General features: G+C 48.5%; 2 protein-coding genes across 4 annotated transcripts in view; one reads left to right on the top strand and one right to left on the bottom strand.

Moving 5' to 3' along the window:
• NPR2 (natriuretic peptide receptor 2) overlaps positions 1–18,505 on the top strand; it is a 51,933-nt gene extending 33,428 nt beyond the window's left edge. Inside the window, exons 1-22 of one of the 3 annotated variants that reach the window (XM_004372283.1) lie at positions 815–1,481; positions 2,316–2,521; positions 8,779–8,892; positions 9,185–9,320; positions 9,567–9,661; positions 9,890–10,022; positions 10,260–10,344; positions 10,841–10,961; positions 11,124–11,198; positions 11,413–11,490; positions 11,707–11,811; positions 11,955–12,026; positions 13,979–14,138; positions 14,334–14,489; positions 14,568–14,736; positions 14,886–15,032; positions 15,524–15,647; positions 15,841–15,909; positions 17,150–17,324; positions 17,396–17,494; positions 17,759–17,850; positions 17,982–18,324. In XM_004372283.1, the coding sequence (XP_004372340.1) occupies positions 815–1,481; positions 2,316–2,521; positions 8,779–8,892; positions 9,185–9,320; positions 9,567–9,661; positions 9,890–10,022; positions 10,260–10,344; positions 10,841–10,961; positions 11,124–11,198; positions 11,413–11,490; positions 11,707–11,811; positions 11,955–12,026; positions 13,979–14,138; positions 14,334–14,489; positions 14,568–14,736; positions 14,886–15,032; positions 15,524–15,647; positions 15,841–15,909; positions 17,150–17,324; positions 17,396–17,494; positions 17,759–17,850; positions 17,982–18,047 (3,144 nt within the window). In that variant the 3' untranslated portion in view covers positions 18,048–18,324. Of the gene's footprint in view, positions 1–814; positions 1,482–2,315; positions 2,522–8,778; positions 8,893–9,184; positions 9,321–9,566; positions 9,662–9,889; positions 10,023–10,259; positions 10,345–10,831; positions 10,962–11,123; positions 11,199–11,412; positions 11,491–11,706; positions 11,812–11,954; positions 12,027–13,978; positions 14,139–14,333; positions 14,490–14,567; positions 14,737–14,885; positions 15,033–15,523; positions 15,648–15,840; positions 15,910–17,149; positions 17,325–17,395; positions 17,495–17,758; positions 17,851–17,981 lie in introns of those variants that run through there. The other 2 variants (XM_023727522.1, XM_023727523.1) reach the window with 2 other exon arrangements.
• A 27-nt stretch (positions 18,506–18,532) lies between these two features.
• SPAG8 (sperm associated antigen 8) lies at positions 18,533–20,934 on the bottom strand. Its single transcript, XM_023727335.1, has 7 exons — positions 20,906–20,934; positions 19,774–20,599; positions 19,474–19,648; positions 19,216–19,261; positions 19,018–19,132; positions 18,833–18,895; positions 18,533–18,728 (listed from the first exon to the last, which is right to left on the bottom strand). The coding sequence occupies exons 1-7, from the start codon at positions 20,932–20,934 to the stop codon at positions 18,549–18,551; spliced, it is 1,434 nt and encodes a 477-aa protein (XP_023583103.1). The 3' UTR covers positions 18,533–18,548.
• Positions 20,935–21,129: the final 195 nt, after the last annotated feature.

The raw sequence follows: 21,129 nt of genomic DNA, 5'->3' as shown, positions 1-21,129 counted from the left end.
TGACAATTGCTTCGAGCTCAGGTCCCCGGGGGCCCAGGCGGGGGGCGGGGGGCGGGAGAAAGCGCCGGGCAGCGCCGGCCGCCGGGCCCAGGAGGAGCAGAGCAGAGGAGCTAGGACACGGGCGGAGCCGCCGCAGCTCGGGATGGAACCAGCGCCCAGGGCCCGTTAGTCCAAGCTGGAGCTTCGGGAGAAGCCTTCACAGGGAGATTTACCCCTGCCTTCCCCTCCCTTCGGCCCAGGCCTCGCTTCGCTCCCCGCCAGCCCATGGTCCCTGTCCTTCTGCGGCGCTGGCACCTTCTCACCTTCTTCCCTTGGTTCTGTTTTTCGCAGCTCCCTGCCCTCCCAGCCCCTTCGGCTGGGAGGTCCCCCCAGGTCAGTTCTTTGTACCGGCCTCCCCCGCCACCTCACGCCATCCTAGCCTCAGATCCCCTTTTTTCTTCTCAGCTTGATTCATCAGGCTACTTCACCCCGCACTGCCCCTATCCCACTCATAGGCCCCCTTGGTGCCTCCCTTCTCCTGCCACCCTACTCGTTTGTACGGAGTCGTGGAGTCGTATGTACAGAGTCCTCAGCCTAGTCCTCAGTCCTTGCCCTAGGTTGCTAGATCCATTCCTTACCCACCCCTGAGGCTTCTTCCCACCCCACCCTCCTCTCCCCAGTCCGCAGCACTTTGTGTGTCCCTGCTTACTTAGCTTATCCTTACTTCTCTTCCTGGCCCCCTTCCCCAGGTGCCAGGCTAGGTGGTGCTTCTGCCTCCCCTGTAGGCCACAGTGGCCCCAGGTGCTGGGGGTGGTGGGGCTACTTCTGCATCCCCATGGCACTGCCATCACTCCTGCTGTTGGTAGCAGCCCTGGCAGGTGGGGTGCGTCCTCCCGGGCCGCGGAACCTGACGCTGGCAGTGGTGCTGCCAGAACACAACCTGAGCTATGCCTGGGCCTGGCCGCGGGTGGGTCCTGCTGTGGCATTAGCTGTGGAGGCGCTGGGCCGGGCACTGCCTGTGGACCTACGGTTTGTCAGCTCTGAACTAGATGGCGCCTGCTCTGAGTACCTGGCACCACTGCGAGCTGTGGACCTCAAGCTGTACCATGACCCCGACCTTCTGTTGGGCCCTGGTTGCGTGTACCCTGCCGCCTCTGTGGCCCGCTTTGCTTCCCACTGGCGCCTTCCCCTGCTGACTGCAGGCGCTGTGGCCTCTGGTTTTGCGGCTAAGAATGAACATTACCGTACCCTGGTTCGCACCGGCCCCTCTGCTCCCAAGCTGGGTGAGTTTGTAGTGACACTGCACGGGCACTTCAATTGGACTGCCCGTGCTGCCTTGCTGTATCTGGATGCTCGAACAGATGACCGGCCTCACTACTTCACCATCGAGGGCGTCTTTGAGGCCCTGCAGGGCAGCAACCTCAGTGTGCAGCACCAGGTGTACGCCCGTGAGCCAGGGGGCCCTGAGCAGGCGACCCACTTCATCCGGGCCAACGGGCGCAGTGAGTGTGGTCCTGGGCTGTTTCAGGGTCAGGGGAGGAGGGTTGCTGTGCCCCTGGAGCTCAGTATTGGGAAACTGTAGGTAGAGATAGGCATTGAGGATCTGTACCTGAGAGTTGGGATCAAGAAGCCCACGTGGGCAGAGCACCTGTGAGAGGGCTAAGGCATTATGAGGAGGGGATATGGACGTCGTGGCAGAGTGGCAGATGTAAACAAGGAATGAGATGACATGAGGAGTGAAGCTTGTATCGGGAGAACGTGAGATTTTGGGATTTTGAGTTTGGGAAGCAGTAGGAGTACCCTAGAGTTGTGAATGTGGTTGATGGCCCCTCTGATATGTGCGCCTGTCTGTGAGCAGAGATTTCCCAGATTGGGGTACTAAGACCCCTTGGTGGTGTGAAAATAGTGAGGACTCTGTAAATGGGCTTGGGGGGCTGAGCTGATTTGGTTGGGAAACACAGGTAAAGCTCACACTGAGAGAAACTGAGCAGTCAGTGCCTTTGAGCCAAGGCAAAGGCAGAGGAGAATGGGGGAGTGAGGAGGGCTGGGTGGTGAGCAGCAAGCAAGGCTGTGGGAAAAGGAGGGGCTTGAGGGTGGTGGTTCCCTTCCTCTGGGGTCTGGAGTCAGGCTCTGACTTCTGCCAGATGGTCTATATGGCCCCAGGGTATGTATGACAGAGCCCCAAGGGGGGAGGGATGGGAGCATCTGCTGCGAGGTTGATGGGTTAGGGCGCACTCTTTTCTGCTAAGACGGAAATGGAGATGACTCAGAGAGGGGACTGTTTGGGGACCTGGATGCTTTCTCAGGGTGCTTCTCTGTCGTGTACATGTACCCAGTTGTGTATATCTGCGGCCCTCTGGAGATGCTTCATGAGATCCTGCTTCAGGCCCAGAGGGAGAACCTGACCAATGGGGATTATGTCTTCTTTTACCTGGACGTTTTTGGGGAGAGTCTCCGTGCGGGCCCCACACGCTCTACAGGCCGGCCCTGGCAGGACAACTGCACCCGTGAACAGGCCCAGGCGCTCAGAGAGGCCTTCCAGGTATCATTTGAGCCAAACCTGAAGGAGGAGGGGGAGGAGGTGCTACATTGGAGATTATCTCTCTTTGTCTCTCTCAAAACCCCACAGGAACCCAGGAACAGGGCAAAAATTCTGAGCTACAGGAGTGAGATGAACAGAGGCTTTCCCAGTCTACTGTCCTCCTTTCTTATATCCCCATGTGTGTGACTCTCAGTGTGTCTGCCAAGACTGACTACCTCCAAAGATTCTGGAGTGCCAGGAATAGGCTATATGATGGGGGAGAAAAGTTCGGGAAAAGATCAGTCCCAGCCCCTGGGAGGCTTCCATCCTTTCTGGAGAGGCGAGGCATGATTGTGGCACAGTTAGATACAAGTATGAGAAAGGATAGGATTATGTGTCCTGGAACAGACGCTAAGAACTTTATATGGCTCCGAGAAGGAAGAGCCTTTGTGGGCTGGGTTTAGGAAGGCTTTATAAAGGCAGCGAGGCTCTATTGTGACTTTAAAGATAGATGTCATATTCATAGGCAGAGTGGGAGAGGGAATCCAACCAGCGTGAGCAAAGAGAAAAAGAGAGGGATGGTCATGTTTGGGGGACTGAGAAGATACTTACTTGACAAGAAAGAAGAGTTCATTTGAAGCAGATGTAGGAAATAATATTGGAGAGGCTAAGGAGAGGACTGAATCTAAGATTCAGACACTTGGACTTGAATTTGGGGTCCCTGAAGTTTTTTGTGAAAATCATAGTGACAGAATTCAGGTTGGATTAAAGAGGGGGTACTAGAGACAGTGAGACCAATGGTAATAAGTTAGAAAGGAGTGAGGTGATGTATGGTAGTAGGAATGAAAAGAAATGGATTTAAAGAAAAAAAATTGTAGGAAAAACTGAAATGATTCTGCTCATTTCACTTCTCCGCACAAAACCTTCAGTGACATTCCCTACAGAATAAAGTCCTGACTCCTTGTTGTGACATTTAAGACCTTTTACCATCTGGTCCCAACCCATTTGTTCAATCTTACCTCCTAATGCCCCTGATCGCAAGTTCTTCAGCTGACTATACCTCTCTCAGATCCCTTGAAACCCTGAGCCTTCCTGCCCCAGGGCTTTGCATTCTTTGCTCCTTTGTCTGGAATGTTCTTCCTTCCCTCACCCCACATCTTTGCTTCTCAAAATCATACCTATGATGCATTCCCCGATTCTCCCACCAATTTTTCATTAACTTATATTTATGTTTCTTATTTATCTATCCATACCCCTCCTTTTGCCACAAAGGATTTTAGGTAGCTTATGGAATGACCTTAATGTCCTTTCAACTCTGAGATTGTTTGATTCTAATAGATTTGCGTAAGGGCTGGACTTGCGTGGCCATTCTTCTGCAGTGAGTAAAGTTTTATGTAGCTGTGATTATATATTTGGTTGTGACTGACTAGTATATGTCTGACTGCGAATTACATATCTGTTTGCATGCCTGAGTGTGAGTCTGTGAGTATCACACTTGAACATGGGCAATGGCAGCTTCTGTTTATGCTATAAATTTTGCCTAAGACAACCTTGTCACTTTTGTCTGTTATGCTTGCATAATTCTTGAAGTCTCAGACCAGTTATTTACTCTTCTAGGAAGCAATCCCTGAATCCTTAGGTTGGTCTGAGTTTCCTACTCTTGTGTTTAACTCCATCATAGAATTTACCACATTATTCAGTCAGTGTTTATTCCTTCACTGATTCATTTGAAGATTGACTCATTCTACTAGTATTTGTTGAACATCTATTATGTCCCAGTCACTGGCTAGGCACTGTATATAGTGGAGAACATAACACATATAGTTCTTCCCTTTTAGAGCTTTCATTTAGTAGGATGGACAGGCAATACACGCATAAGCAACTAAATACAAACATAGGAACAAACTGTGATAAGTGCTACTAAAAAGAAACAAGAAAGAATAGAGTGGTTTGAGAAGAGAATAACAAGCTAATTATCTAGCTAATGTGGTCAAGGAAGGTCTCTATGACCCTCCCAGAAGGGAGGCCTCCACAGCCTTCTAGGCTGTATTCTTTTTGGGAAGGAAAAACTCTCTTGTGGGAGAATTTCTGCCAGCCAAAGGTCATCAGCACTTGGGGTAAGGGGAATAGGGATCTAGTTAGCTAACAATCAATTATATCAATTGATTCTCACTTCTGCTACTCACTTTAGGCATTATTCAGACAGAAAAACAGAGGGAGTTTTTGCTTCAACACGAGAAGGGGAATAGGCACCAAGCAAGGGTGGATTATCCAATAGGCAAGGTAAGCATGTTGCTTACCTTGCTTACCAGATCATTTGTAGTGAACAGTTTCACATTTTTGCACCACATCAAAGATTCTGCTTCTAGGTATGGCTGGCATCTGTCTCTCTCCCAACCCCACAGCACCTTCCTATAGAATCATAGCTTCTTTTCAAATTTACAGTCCCTGACAGTGGTGGATGACCCAGTAAGCAAGGTAAGCATGGGCTTACTTACTAATCTGTAGTGAAATTGCTCACTACACATGATCTAGTAAGCAAGGGAGCACCATGTTTATCTTGCCTTGTGCCAAGAATATGTTGAAGGGAAAACCAAGGCTTTGGGGCAGGGTTTGGGGAGGGGAGTGATGAAGTGTCCTTTAGCAAAGCTACTGTCATTCTTTTCCAATGCTGAAGTAGGACAAGGGATGAGGGAAGTTGGGTGGTTAGTGCCAGTCACGGATTAAAGAGCAGATCCCTCACCCCAGAGATACCTGTCCCACTGGGATCCCAGACCAGGCCAGTGGCAATTGAGATGAGGAGGCTTTGACACAGATGCCCAAAGCTTTTCCAGGAGGGTGTCACACTCAAGGAAAAAGTCCTGACTCATGCTGGATACTAGCTATTGGGGGAAGGGCCTCTGAAATGAAGTGTGTTGATATGACTTTTCCATTAGGTCATAGCTGCTCAAGGGCAGAGATCATGTTCATCTTTGTATTCCATGTTCATTTTTGTATTCCATATGCCCGTTGCCGTCGAGTTGATTCCAACTCATAGTAACCCTGTGAGACAGAGTAGAACTGCCCCATAGGGTTTCCAGACAGCGGCTGGTAGATTCAAACTGCTGACTTTTTGGTTAACAGCTGAGTTCTTAACCACTGCACCAGCAGGGCTCTGTATTCCATATAAACCAAAACCAAACCATTGCTGTTGAGTCGATTCCAACTCATAGCAACTCCATAGGACAGAGCAAAACTGTCTCATAGAGTTTCCAAGGAGGGGCTGGTGGATTCAAACTGCAGACCTTTTGGTTAGCAGCTGAGTTCTTAACCACTGCGCCACCAGAGCTCCATATTCCATACCTAAAAAAATCCAAATCTGTTGCTGTTGAGTCAATTCCGACTCATATAGTATGTGTTTAATACATACTTGTTGAATTAAAGTATGTGTTGGGGAGATGGTGACAGGACTAGGAATTCATCTAGACAGGAGTAGAGCTGGCAGGCACTATAAACCAAGATGATTGGCCAGAAGGAGGAGGAATAAGTAGATAACAGTGGAACTAGATAAGCATATGACCAACTGTAAGGATCCAGAGGCCCAGGCTAGGCAACTGAGGACTAGAAGTTCAGAAACCCAGGCAGAGGTCACAACCTAGGTGACCAGCACCAGATCGGTTATAGGTGGGGGACATTAGCAGCAAGAATGGAAGTAAGCACTAAACCAAGTGTTGTGTAAGGCAGAATCTCTTCTTGGAGATCTTTTTTTTTTTTTGTCAATTTAGGCCACTGTTGACAGTGCCTCCTGCCTGAGCCAGCCTCCTTGTGGCTGGCTCAGCAGCGGCGGGTGGCTCCACCAGTGTACTTCACCTAGGTGCACTCCTGGCTTCCAGGCTGGCCACCCACTGGTGAACCTATTTTTGGCAGCCTTTGCTTGTTTGTTTTTCACATGGGATCCGCCGTGAAATGGGACAATTACATACCTTTGCCACCTTCTGGCTAGCCACTGGGCAAGCACACAAACTCTGGAGGGTTTTTATTTTTATTTTTTCAATTGCTAGTATCCACAGCAAAACAGAATCTAGCATAGCAGTTTTTTCAAAGTGTGGTCTTGGGATCCTGGGGATCTCTGGAATTCTTTTAGGAGACCATGAGGTCAAAACTATTTAAAAAATAATACTAAGATGTTACTTGCCTTGGTCACTCTCCTTTCATGATTCTACAGTGGAGTTTTCCAGAGGCCATGTGACATGTGATGACATCATCGCTCTGACCGATAATGGAAGGTGTGCTTGTGTATTCTTGTGTTTTAGAACTTTTTCAGTTTTAATTTCCAATATAGTAAATAGTAATAGATATAATCCACATAAACAAAAGCTCTTTGGAGTCCTCACTAATTTTTAAGCATATAAAGGGGTCCTGAGACCAAAAATTTGAGAGTCTGTAGTCTAGCAAACAAGCCAACCTGGAGAATCAAAGCCAGTCACCATCCAGTCCATTCTGACTCATAGCGACCCTACAGGACAGAGTAGAACTGCCCGAAGAATGTCCAAGGCTGTAATCTTTATGGAAGCAGACTGCTACATCTTTCTCCCACGGATCAGCTGGTGGGTTCAAACTGCCGACCTTTCTGTTAGCAGCTGAGTGCTTAACCACTGTGCCACCAGGGCTCCTAGAGAATTACTAAGTGTTAAAGAAGCACTAAAAACCCTCTCATAGGGCTTTATTGAAATGTACATTGTATTAAACCTGATCTTTTCCAGCTCTCTTGCTGACTTTTTACCTTGTTTATCAACGATGTCCTACCACTCTATTTTTCTTTTATTCTTGGAACAAGTGTTACTGAATGAACCCCTTCTGACCCTATCCTCAGTCCCTTCCTCTCCCTATTTATTTTGCCTGAGAGTGGGAGAGTGTTAGAAGTTGTAATCAAGTAGTCAAATGCGTCAGTAAGAATAATTTTATCTTGAAGCAAACTCCAGTCTAATACAAACTAAAAAATTCAAACCAGTTGCCATCAAGTCAAGACTCATGGCGGCCCCATGTGTGTCAGAGTAGAACTGTGCTCCACAGAGTTTTCAATGACTGTTTTTTTTTTAATTGGGTCATCAGGACTTTCTTTCAAGGACCCTCTGGGTGGACTTGAACCTCCAACCTTTCAGTTAGCAACCGAGTGTGTCAACTGTCTAAGCCACCTAGGATCTCCGAGTCTAATATAATAAATATATATTACAGGCTGACTTAATTTTCCACCTGGGATGAATTGGATATATAGTCAATCACATATGATGTATCTAGTATCTCTGTGATCTACATGTACTTTATATGGCAGGAATTTAAAAAACTGGTAGAAATTACTAGATTTTCATCTATCATTTCACAAAGTCACACTTCACAAAACATGAAAGGGAAACCTTTCCCTAACGTTGTGTGTCCCAGGCAGAGGCTGGTTTCAGTGATTGTGTAGACCTGAGGCAGAGGCTGGTAGGTCCCTTGACTAAGGAAGGGAAGATGCATGAGGGTAGTGGGAGCCAGGCGGGGCACTTCAGTGACGGACAGAGACCCGTGACTTGTGCACCACTGAGATCACATGTGTGATCTGTCTGTCTATGAAATGTGTGTGGGCGTGTGATGGTGTGTGTCTCTGTGACACATATCTGTTACTTAGTGACTTGTAGGACCACTCCAGAAAGCAGCACAGCGCTGCTTGTGTAGGTGTTCCACACATGTTACACGGACGAACTGACAGCCTTTCACAGGTGGTACCACTGTCTCAAAGTATTTCCCCCAGTCATCAGAGGGCCTGAACTCTCTTTAATCACTGGGTTGAGGCACTGTGTTCAGGTTGCCCAAATGAAAATGTAAACGTTTTACTGATAACATCAATAGTAATTAACACCTTAGAGAGGAGTTGTTGATCAGCCTTGGCCTTGATAGGGAACAGGTGCCCAGAAAGGATGGGCTGGAGGCTCTGTGAGAGCTGTGGTAGCCTGGCAGGAGGGTCTGGTGGTAGGAGGGGCTTCAGGAAGATTGTGGGCTGGGTTTGGGGGATGGCACTGACTTCATCTATTTCCTAGTCTACATCTTCCCAGAACCAGACGTATCTACTTCTCATGGAGGAGTGCCGCTCCCTCTCCCCGGATGTATTAAGCGCACACACACACAGTTCAGCAAAGTATTCTTTCAGCCTCAGACTCACCCATGTATATTTCATCTCAAGTTTCCCTATTCTGCCTCCTCTCCTCCCGCAATGCCCATCTTGAATGCTGCTCCCTCTCCTCCATGTGCTGTGGGTACAGACAGTATTGGTAATCACCTACCGAGAACCCCCAAATCCTGAGTATCAGGAATTCCAGCATCGTCTGCTAATGAGAGCCCGTGAAGATTTTGGTGTGGAGTTGGCACCCTCCCTGGTGAGTAGATCTCTCTCTCCCTGAGAGTCAGGCCAGGCTTAGAAGAAGGGCTCCCCTCCCTAACCATCAAGCCTTGGCCTAGGAGCAAGCCCCACTTAGGTATTTCCATCTAGGATATTTCCTTCTGCCATAGGGACCAGTGAGGTAGGGATGGCACCTTAGGATGAGAGGAGGGAAGAAAGCAAAGTGGAAGAGATAAGAGGTAGGAGGAGACCCCAGAGATGGAGAAGGGGGCTGGGGAAGGGGGCCTCTCAAGACATTTGGAGAGCCCTACTGAAGTTGCCGTCTCCAGATGAACCTTATTGCTGGCTGCTTCTACGATGGGATCCTGCTATATGCTGAAGTCCTGAATGAGACAATACAGGAAGGAGGCACCCGGGAAGATGGACTTCGAGTTGTGGAGAAGATGCAGGGACGAAGATACCACGGTAATGAAGAGAGTCAGATGGAGGCCAGAGGGCTGATACCAGGCTCAGAAGTGGAGTGGGCAGAAGAAAGATACAACTGCTAGGGTCAAGTGGGACCATTAGTGGGGTCAGAGAACATGGCAGAGGTGGACACATATCAGGAACAGGGATGGGGGGCGGACTCTGAGGTTAATTGGAGGAATTGTGGGGACAGGAGAGGGGCCTAGGGGTAGATCTCAAAGTAAGGGGTACTCTTTTCTATCTTAGGTGTAACTGGACTGGTTGTTATGGACAAGAACAATGACCGGGAGACTGATTTTGTCCTGTGGGCCATGGGAGACCTGGATTCTGGGGAATTTCAGGTGATGGGGGAGGAGGCAGGGAAGAGAAAATGGGCCCTACAAATCCAGCTTTCAAGGGTCCGGTGGGGACAGACTGAAAGGTACTAGGGGCAAGGGCATATTTTCTCTGCTGGAGCTGCATCCTGGGTGAGTGGTGGGCTGGGCAGAAAAGCAGCAAAATAGCTGAGGTTTGGGGGAGGAGGTTGGTGAGAGCAAGGCCTGTGGGCCCAGTTTTCTCCTTCCTCACAGCCTGCAGCCCACTACTCAGGAGCCGAGAAGCAGATCTGGTGGACAGGATGGCCTATTCCATGGGTGAAGGGGGCCCCCCCCTTGGACAACCCGCCCTGTGCCTTTGACTTGGATGACCCATCCTGTGATAAAAGTGGGTGTGTGCAGGGACTGGGAGCAGTCCTTCCTCCCTTTTACTTTCCATTCTTTTACCTCCACCCTCACCAGCTCCCCCACTCTTAGCTATATTTTTACCTTCTTCTGCATCACTCCCTCCTGACTTCTTTTCCTCGAGAAATCTGTCTGCTCCCTGCACCCTAAGCATCACTACCCTCCCATTCTTACAGCTCCACACACACAATCTTTCTCAGGGTCTCTCTCTCCACTCTAGCTCCACTTTCAACTCTGGCAATAGTGGCTCTGGGCACAGGAATCACCTTCATCATGTTTGGGGTGTCCAGCTTCCTCATTTTCCGGTGAGTTCTGGGCTTTCCACTGACCTGCTCCCTACCTCCCCATTGCTACATAGACTTCTGGCTGAGGCCAGGTGGTCCCTATAACCAGGGTTAGGGGTAGCCGGTCTCTTAATTTGGTGGTTGTATCTTAGATCGAACAACATCTTCCTCTCTGGGCTTTCTTCTTAGTTGTCTTTTAGCCTAGGTGTTTGTTTAGCTTTCAATTCTAGAATAAGTATACTAACTAGTGATTTTGAGTGGGTTGAAGGTCAAAGATGAATTTTCTATGGATGCTGACATTTTAAGAAATAACTTTTACTTTCGACCTCTGTGCTTATAAATGAGCACAGGGCATGTGTCAGCTGTATAGAGAATGCATCCTTATCTTTCAGTCCTGTCTCTCGGGGGTAATTATTGCAGCTTCAGGAGCTACAGGGAAGCCCTGCATCCCCAAATGTTGGCTTATGGGGTGGCAGGATTGGGCTTGCCAGTCAACTGAGGTGTGTAGTCCTTACAGAAAACTGATGCTGGAGAAGGAGCTGGCTAGCATGTTGTGGCGCATTCGCTGGGAAGAACTGCAGTTTGGAAATTCAGAGCGTTATCATAAAGGTGCAGGCAGTCGCCTCACACTGTCACTGGTGAGCCATTGTCTCAGCTGTCCCTTTGTTTCCCTCTGAGTTCCCGTCCTTTCTTACCTTGGACCTTCCTCAGCACATCGGCCTGTAATGATAGCCCCTGCACTACCACCATCATCTAATGTTCCTTTCATCCTTCCGCCTCCATGTTGCCCTTGGCCCCAGCGGGGATCCAGTTACGGCTCGCTCATGACAGCCCACGGGAAATACCAGATCTTTGCCAACACCGGTCACTTCAAGGTGAACAGTCATCTGCTTCTTCTGGTCCCCACCATTTCATCCTGTCTCATCTCCATCTGCCACCTCTGCCCATGAAACTCTGCCCCTCATCCCCCTCCTTCTCTCTGTGCCCAGCTGAGCTCCTGGATGCTCCCACAGTTCTCCAGTATTTCTTAGCACCCAGCAACTCCTTCTGATATTAATTTTCCTTTTCCCCCTTCACTCCTACCATCAGGGAAATGTTGTTGCCATCAAACATGTGAATAAGAAGCGTATTGAGCTGACCCGGCAGGTTCTGTTTGAACTCAAACATGTATGTAATGGAGTATGGGTTGAGGGCAAGGGGTAAACAGGCACGGAGAATAATTTGAAATAGGAAAATTGTGTGGAGGGCAATGGGCTTATTTATAAATGATTTTAAGCTGTAGGTACAACTAAGAGAAAGGTCCTCTCATGTAGTGATAGATTTCTGTATCTAATTTTTAGCTCCTTCAGTTCTCCTTTTCTTCCCATTGTTTTTTTCTGCTAGATGAGAGATGTTCAATTCAACCATCTCACTCGCTTCATTGGTGCCTGCATAGACCCCCCCAACATTTGCATCGTTACTGAGTATTGTCCTCGTGGGAGCTTGCAGGTGAGGGATAGGTGGAGGAGATTATGAGTGGGGGAAGTGGGGGAAGTGGGGGAGGGGGGGAATAGGCCCAAAGTTACATGATATGATGCCAGGAGGTAGTGGGGCTAGGGCAGTCACATTCTCTATTCCATGTCACTTACCAGGATATTCTGGAAAATGACAGCATCAACTTGGACTGGATGTTCCGTTATTCACTTATTAATGACCTTGTTAAGGTGAGTCTTCTCTACTCCTTAAAAGTTTATCCACTTTAAAATGCCTCCATCTTTCTTTCTTTGCTCAAGGTTTCTCTCCTTCTCCCCACCCTGTTGCCATCGAGTCAATTCCAACACATAGCGACCCTGTAGGACCGAGTATAACTGTCCCCATTGGGTTTCCAAGGCTGTACATCTCTAAGGAAGCACATTGCCGTATCTTTCTCCCACAGTGTGGCTGGTGGGTTCGAACTGCTGACCTTTTGGTTAGCAGCCAAGCACTTAACCATTGCACCACCAGGGCTTTCTCTCTAGTCCTCTGAAAATCCAGTTTGCTCCATTTCCCTTTATTTCTATGGTTAGGTGATGATGGGTAAACAAGGGGTCTGGGGTTTATAATTGGGAGGGATGAGTTTTATGTCACAGGGAGTCCCATACCTATAAATGTTTGGCTTCCTACTCTATCTCACGTCTTTCTCCATGATCTCTTTGACCTCCAAGAGTTTATATTAAAATCCCTTAACAGGGAAAGATGCGTGGAGTCTCCAGACATATTTATATGCTGTTTTTCCTCTCATCATTTTACTCTCTGACCAATATTTGCCATATCTGCTCTTTTGTTCAAAAAAATTGAAATTTAAAAAAGAACACTTACTAGTAAAACAAAGAGAAACTAAAGAAAATTATACTAAACCTTTGATACTTTCCAATATAATATACTAGGTTTCAGCTTTTTTCAAGTGACCCATAAGTCTGTGGATTTTCTGAGGCATAAATTTGAACCTTGCATGGGCTGGACAAGCAAGTCTCATAGCCATTGAGCAAAGCTTAGTGGATCACTTCATGTCATCACCTGAAGCTGGCTTTGGTTTCTCTGCTTAATTCTCATGAAGTTATTAAAAAAATTTTTTTGAAAGTTTGCCATCAAGTGAGAGATAAAATAATAGGTAAAGCTGATGTGGTGCTTCACTAGAGGTGTGATGGTAAATACAGTAAAAACATGACTCAATAAAAAAATGATTTGACGGAAAAGTGATTTAGAAAAATCCAGAAGCCTAATCATTTCCGTATTCACAAATTTGGGGATTCCAAAGGTTTTGTTGATACCAAGAGCTTACCGTATAAAAAGGAAGAGTTCACAGAGACTAGAGTTCAAGTTCAGAGCTAAACATTTAGACATAGGTGATTTTGGTTAGCATATAGAACACTACATCTCTTTTCTGTCCCATCTGAACTGACTTGTGGGCTCTCAGGGTTTCATTTTTGGATGCACCACTCTGTCCTCTTGGAACCTGTCCTACAGGCCCTCATAGGCAAAGGTTCTTTCCTCTCTGGCCCCAGCAGGCCAGAAGTTTCAGGCTTCTATATTGTCTTGGTAGCTGTCTCCTACTTTTGTCCATTCTGTAGGTTTTTCTAATTTACTGTTTCCACGTTCTCTTTGACCTCTCATCCCCTCTAATAGATCACATTCCTCCTACACCATGACTTGCCCGACTACCATGGTTATGCATTAGTGTTTACAACTAGTTGGTCTTCCTTGGTGCATCTAGCTACTCTTGATAATTGGGTCTCAAGCCATGTCTCCCTAATTAGTGGCCATGCATTTGAGGCCACCTGGTTGTTATATCATTCTTGGGATCCACCCTCATACTTCTGTTTTCTTCACTACCCAGAAGATTGACTGATCTTTTCAGGGTAATAACTGACAGCTCCCCTTGTCAATCCTCTTAAGTACTTCTCCTGTCCCTGGTGCCTGTGTGCCTATATACTGCTTATGGTACCAGGGAGGGATGATTCTCCCATTGTGCCTGCTTCCTTGTGTAGGAACTGTGCAAAGGATGCCTTCCAAGATCAGCTTACTATGTTTTTATGTTCCCAAGAGCTTTAGACAGCTAGTTAATCCCCATTTTGTGAAGAGGAGGTATCCCAATGCAAATATGATCCAATCCCATGACTTGATCTGTATCCTGCAGGGCATGGCCTTTCTCCACAACAGCATTATTGCATCCCATGGGAGTCTCAAGTCCTCCAACTGTGTGGTGGATAGTCGCTTTGTGCTCAAAATCACAGACTATGGCCTGGCCAGCTTCCGATCTACTGCTGAGCCTGATGACAGCCACGCCCTCTATGCCAGTGAGGTCCTCCTCTCCCCCCCCCCACCATAACCCACTTTTTAATACTGCTCCTGTGGCCCTGATCATCTCTACCTAGGGAGGGTGGGAGAAGGATATGGGGTAACAGTAATATAGGGAGCATTATGGGAATGAGCCTGGGTGGGCATGAGAATGCCCTATTTTGGGTACCTGGCCAGCTGTTCCCTCTTTTCAGAAAAGCTATGGACTGCCCCAGAACTGCTCAGTGGGAACCCCCTGCCAACCATAGGCATGCAGAAGGCTGATATCTATAGCTTTGGGATCATCCTACAGGAGATAGCACTTCGCAGTGGTCCTTTCTACTTGGAGGGCCTGGACCTCAGCCCCAAAGGTGAGAGTCAATTCACTACCCATAGCCTCTTCTAGCTGGGGGGCCCTGTTCTTCATCCAAACACTTTATCACCCTCAGAGATTGTCCAGAAGGTCCGAAATGGTCAGCGGCCATTTTTCCGGCCGAGCATTGACCGGACCCAACTGAATGAAGAGCTAGTTTTGCTGATGGAGCGATGTTGGGCCCAGGACCCAGCTGAGCGGCCAGACTTTGGACAGATTAAGGGCTTCATTCGCCGCTTTAACAAGTGAGAGGGCACTAAGGGGCAGGAGCTCCCCAGGGATAGAAGCCTCATTGGTCTTGGAGGATGAAGTGGGGCTGGAGGGTCCAGAGAGTGGGTTGAAGATGGAGTCCTGGGAATCTTGGAGTAGGCACCACATCCTGGCTTCCCCTCAGGGAGGGTGGCACCAGCATATTGGACAACCTCCTGCTGCGCATGGAGCAGTATGCCAATAACCTGGAGAAGCTGGTGGAGGAACGCACACAGGCCTACCTGGAGGAGAAACGCAAAGCTGAGGCTCTGCTCTACCAAATTCTACCCCAGTGAGACTTTTGCTCCCCTTCCCAAGTTTTCCTTTGGGATTCTGCTGTTGGGTTCTGCATCAAGCTTCTGGGAACTCACTTTCCATCACTTAAGACCCTGCTTTGTTACATCTTACCAGAGTGAGCCGTTCTGGCTATAGGCTATGTGCTATCATTCTGCCTCCAAATGAGCTGTGCTGCCTTCTTTCTGGCTTACGATCTCTCCTCCTTAGGGCACTGCTCTACCATGCCCTTGCTCCAGCAAGTGTATGTAAAACAATCCCAACTTGAGGCACTTAGCCCCATCCCCAGGGATCCCTTCCCAACCCCTCACCACTTGTGCACCTAACCTTGCCCTAGACTGTAATGTCTTCCCAGCCATCTTCCTTCTCCACCAAGCTCAGCTCTCATGTTAGAACTCATCCCTGCTACAGCCATGCACCCCTTTTCTCTCTTTCCTCCTTCTACCCTCTTTCTCTGAGTTAGGCGCAAACTGCTCCCTTGCTTCCTAGTTCAGTGGCAGAGCAGTTAAAACGGGGAGAGACTGTACAGGCTGAGGCCTTTGACAGTGTCACCATCTACTTCAGTGACATCGTCGGCTTCACGGCCTTGTCAGCAGAGAGCACCCCTATGCAGGTGAGAGCCATGGGTGAGAGGTAGTAAGCGGGATAGGGACCTGGGGGGAAGCTTCACTGGGACATAGGGATCTTTAATAATAGGGAAGATTAGCTTGTTCTGGAGTTCCCACATCTTGTTAATAGCTTGTGGGTTAAGAATTCTTAGAAAGTTGGTGCAAGTCTCAGGGCCTATGCTTTCCCATGTCTGTCAGGTGGTGACACTTCTTAATGACCTGTATACCTGCTTTGATGCCATAATTGACAACTTTGACGTCTACAAGGTGAGATCTGGGGCTACCTTTCTACTGAGATCCCTTTAAAGCTTAGACTCCCTGCACCCCCATGGACTTTCCCTTTCTGGGTCTCTAAGCATCTACTATTCTTTGTAGACAAATGTGGCTCTGGCACTATAATGGGCACTCCAGTCTAATTTCTTGTGAACCTTAGGCTTCCCTGATGAGAAGCATCACTACTCAAGATTTAGCCCCTATCTGCTACTTCTTTGCCTGGATATAAATACAACCTATCCATCATTTCTCTCCAATTCCCTCCAGACATGAAAGAATCATACAGGATGTGGGTACAGAAAGATTTATTGGGGTGACGGACAGGCTATAAAAAATATTGTTATAAAGCTTTTTGTTGAAGTCATTGAGATGGCAGAGGATGGACTTTATTGTACTTTGGAGCAAAAATGATCTGGATTTGAATACTGTCCTTGTCACTAACTGTGTGGCCTCAGGCAAGTAATAGAATCTCCCTGAGCCTCCGTTGTTTTATCTATACAATGGGAGTAAGATATTTGTTGAATGGAAAGCACCTAACATGTTTGGCACATGGCAGATAATATATACCTATTCCTGTCTCTTCCCTTTGGACTTACTCTACCATCTGTTATTACGGTAACAAAGAACTCTCATAAATCCTTTACCCAGATTCACCAATTATTTATATTTCCCCCATTTGCTTTTTAAAATAGTCTATATAATTATTTTCTGAACCATTTGAGAGTAAGTTTCAGACGTATCTTTATCCCTAAATACTTTAGTGTGTATTTCCTAAAAACAAGGACTTTCTCTTGTGTAACTACAGTACAATTAATAAAATCAAGTGTCTGCTTTCTTACCCTTTGAATGCTGGACTGTCTGAGGCCCATTTAAGTGGCCTGCTTTACCTTCTCACCAGCCCTCTGAGCTCTTCAGTTTAGCCCAGTTTTCTTGCTTCCTATTTCCCGACAGCAGAGCCTATTTGTCCATGTTCTGTTGCAGACAGGGTGTCCATTCATTCAGCAAACGTTTACCAAATATTCACCAGGTACTGGAGTGGGGAGGAAAGATTTAAAGATTCCCTTGATTCCCTCCTTCCCCCAGACTCTCAGGACCATGGCACTTATTTTCTAGTCAATGTTCTGGCTCCCAGGCTGTCAGGATGACGCACAGTGGTATCCAGCTGTGTCCCTCTACTCTTCCCCAGACCCACTGATACAGATAGAGGTGACCTTTTAATCCTCCTTTCAACCAGGTGGAGACAATTGGAGATGCCTACATGGTAGTATCTGGCCTCCCAGGCCGAAATGGTCAACGTCATGCCCCGGAAATTGCTCGTATGGCCCTAGCATTACTGGATGCAGTTTCTTCCTTCCGCATCCGCCACCGGCCCCATGACCAACTGAGGCTACGCATAGGGGTCCATACTGGTAAGGCTGTTTCTCACTCCAGCCCTCATCTCCACCCTGTCCAGGCTTTCCCAACCTGTTCTTCCTCATAGGGCCAGTCTGTGCTGGGGTTGTTGGCCTGAAGATGCCCCGCTATTGTCTTTTTGGAGACACGGTGAACACTGCTTCCCGAATGGAGTCCAACGGTCAAGGTGAGACATTAGCCCAGTCCCCGTCTCAGCCTCAGTCTCTCTTGCTCTCATCTCCTTTTCATATTCCTCCAAATTTCTTAGCCTGAGAGAGCGCAGTTCCTAAGTGCTGCTGTCCTTGATGATATTTTAGTTCTAGTAAATGTGCACTGGGGAGACTGAGAGCCTCCTGAGGGCTGGTTGGTTGGGTAAAGCTCTCTCCAATACTGCCAGTTTTTCTGTTGCCTCTTCTTTGACTCTTCTCTCCACCACCCTTCCCCACCCCAGCCCTGAAGATCCATGTCTCCTCTACCACCAAGGATGCCCTGGATGAGCTAGGATGCTTCCAGCTAGAGCTTCGGGGGGATGTGGAGATGAAGGTGATGGCAGGCCATAGGGAGGGGGTAATGGAAAGGGAGGATGAAAATAATTATGGGATCATGGGGGAAGAGAGAGAGATAAAGAGACTAATATAGAAGAATCTGAATTATCTTCACCTTCCCGCTTCCAGGGAAAGGGAAAGATGCGAACTTATTGGCTCCTAGGAGAGAGGAAAGGACCTGCTGGACTCCTGTAAACCCTACTTCATCCCAAGTCAGACAGTCTCCTGTTGCTGGTACCTGGGTTGGCAATGGCTATCATCTCTCCATACATCAAAAATGGACAATGTCATGGGATGGAAACCATCAAGCACAAAAACCGTTCCTTAGTGTGGAGGTTATTGCCCTTTGCAGCTCAGCCTTGTACATATAACTGCCCCTCTCTGCCTGGCCCCCCTCAAAACATTCTGTAAATATCTGTATCTAAACCAGAATATTTTGGTCAAATATAAAACAAAAAAAGTCATGGTGTCATAGTCTGGGGTAGGGGCAACCCCAAGGAAAGGAGGTTATGGGGTATGAACATAGTAACTCACAGAATCACTGAATTAACAGTCTCAGGATGAAGGAGAATCTTTTATGTAACCTGCCCTCATCAAATACAGATAGAATTAACTTCCTCCCCACCTCTCCATTACAGGCAGAAAAAGATTCCACATTCCACACATAACCCCTTCCCGATTCTTAGGCAGGAGTAGTTAACCCCTCTCTACCACACTGCCCTCCCCCTGGCAGGCAAGGGAAGACATTTCTCCCAATTGGTGGGGGTAATTCTCAGGTTCATAGGGCAAAGGCTGCCCCAGGGACAAGGGCACTGGTGTTGTGAAGCTGCAGTTTCTCCGGAATGGTGTGTCCAGTGTCTTGATATTACTGACACCCTGGAGGAGTGCCAGAATGAGGACAGATCTCCTGCCCCCAAGTCAGAATAGAACAGCCCCTCCTTTTTCTCTCCCTTCCCCAACACCTAGTCACTGTCACACACCGGTAGCTGTGGTGCCCTCTGTAGCCAGAAGGTTTCAGGCTGCTCCCGACGGTAGTCGTGGGGCTGTGAGGGAAAGACACTGAGTAACTCTTAGCCTACAGTCGCTTCTCTCATCCTCTGGGCCCGCTGCTTTCCCACAGCCTGTCAGAGTCCAGCTGTGCATGTCGGGTGGGATGGGTTCTCACCTTGGTGGGGGCAGGAGGCCCTGACTGCACCAGCTCCATTCGGTAGTCATGGTGTGTCACAGACTGAGTCTCAAAGAGCTTCCTTGTGGGTTCCTGCTCTGCCTGCACCTCCTTACTGTACAGCCCTGGGGGAAGTCAAGGCCACTCTCTCCCAGTTTTTGTCCTCCCCTTCCCTTCCATCTTCCCCCAGCCTCTTACCAGATCTGGTGGTGCAGGAGCATCTCCAACATGGCTTCCCGCTTCCCTGTGGGAGGGGAAGGGGTGGAAAGAATGGGGAAGTCTGGTTAAGAAGCAGGTCCAGAAGAAATACATTTGTGATAAAGGAATGAAAATCTTATGTTTTTTTTTTTTTTTTCCCTGTACCCATTGGACCATCCACAGTCCCACTGAGATTTCCTTCCTCTCCTTTTTTTCTGATTAATGGACTCATTTTGGCCTGTCTCTCATGCTTCACACCTCGAAGTGATGGATAGAGGTTTGCTGGGGGCTGGTGAGAGTCTTTTTGGGTGGTGCTGGAGGGCATGGGGGACTGTAGCTGCAGGGTCCGCAGTCCTCGGTGTCCGTGTCGGAAGAAGAAACTCTCACAGCCATCCTGCGTGCTTGGGACTCGATCCAGGTGGTTGGTAGCTCTCTGTGGGCCCCGAGTTGAATGACCATGATGCCCCTTCTGGTACCCACCCTCAACATGAACTACTCTCTCCCCCAGGAAACTGAGGGTAGCCCTTAAGAAAAGGGGGTAGGCCAAAACCTTAATACCTCCTCCTCCCAGTTGTAGAGGAGACACTGGCCCCGTGGCAATGTTTCAGAGATTTCCCTTAGGTTAGATTTCCCTTCAACCTTTGAGGGTTTCCATAGCCCTCGGGCACCAGGTTCTGGGACTTGCAAAAATTCCCAGGATGGCTGTTTCTGAGGCTCCAGGTAGCACTGCTGACTCCAGGAGGTGGAAGTAGGGACCGGATCTGCTCTAGGGTTTCTGAGCTTAGGGCCAGGGGCAGTGCTTGGACCAGGGCCAGCGCCTGGACCACGGCCAGAGCCTTGACCAGAGCCACGGCCAGGGCCAGAGCCACAGCCAAAGCCAGAGCCTGAGCCTTGACCAGAGCCATGGCCAGGGCCAGAGTCCCAGCGAGTACTAGAGCTAGAGTCAGGAACAGGACCAGAGCTAGAGCCACGAGGATGGTAAGAGGGACAGCTGTCAGTTGTAGTACCGGGATCCTGAGCAACACAGGAAACATAAGTGGGCTCAAAGCCAAGACTCCCATGGCCTATTTTGTGGGTAAAACTGGATCCAGCATAGGGATACCCAAGAAAACTGAGGTCAGAGGAGGGATCGGTGAGAAGAATGGGCTGAGAGTAGGGCCCTGTGATCTTTGTAGATAATGCAGCTGCTTTGGCAATAGAGGCGGCTGCAGTGGCTGCAGCAGCTGATGCAGCTGAAGCAGCCGAAGCAGCTGCTGCGGTTGCGGCTGCCAGGGCGGACCGAGTAACGCCTTCTGAAGAAGGAAGCGTTTCCGAAGAGGACCCTAGTGCTTCGGAGCTGCGCTGTACGTCTAAAGACCTGAAAGAGAACGAAGTCGTCCAAGTTCTCAAGAGCACAGCCGAGGAAGTCAGGAGACCTTTCTTGATCCCTTACGCCTGCAACCACAGCTGCAATTCTCACCACGACTCCGATCCCTCTGTACACGCGTTATACTCCATCCTCAGGCACCAGCTATCGGGTTGCCATGGAGACGGCAAGTAATTCCCGGAGACTGCGCAGAACCGGAGCTGGGTGGGTGTGAAGGCAAATCCTCTGCGGGGCGGAAGTTTTAAACCTCACGTAGTTAGGGGACGTCCGCTTTCCCCTCCCGACTCTATTCCCCCTCAACCCCGCTTTTAAGGTTCCGCTGACCCACGGCCTTGCTCTTCACGCCCAACCATGATTCTTTGCGGCTTTCTAAGGGTGGTTCTTTATGGGAGGATGTTGGAGACAAGCCGCGAACTGTGGCATCAAAGGCAAAGGCCTACCTGGTGTGTTTGTGGAGAGGCAACAATAGCTTCCCCTTAGTTCATTCTCAAAAGTGGGAGGAGTCTTTTAAAAAAAAATTATGGATGAAAATACACGAGATGACAGTT

Source organism: Trichechus manatus, unplaced genomic scaffold (assembly GCF_000243295.1).
Source record: "Trichechus manatus latirostris isolate Lorelei unplaced genomic scaffold, TriManLat1.0 scaffold00016, whole genome shotgun sequence".
Lineage (NCBI taxonomy): Eukaryota > Metazoa > Chordata > Mammalia > Sirenia > Trichechidae > Trichechus > Trichechus manatus.
The sequence above is the reverse complement of the archived record's forward strand: the minus strand, read 5'-3'. Positions and strand labels throughout refer to the sequence as shown.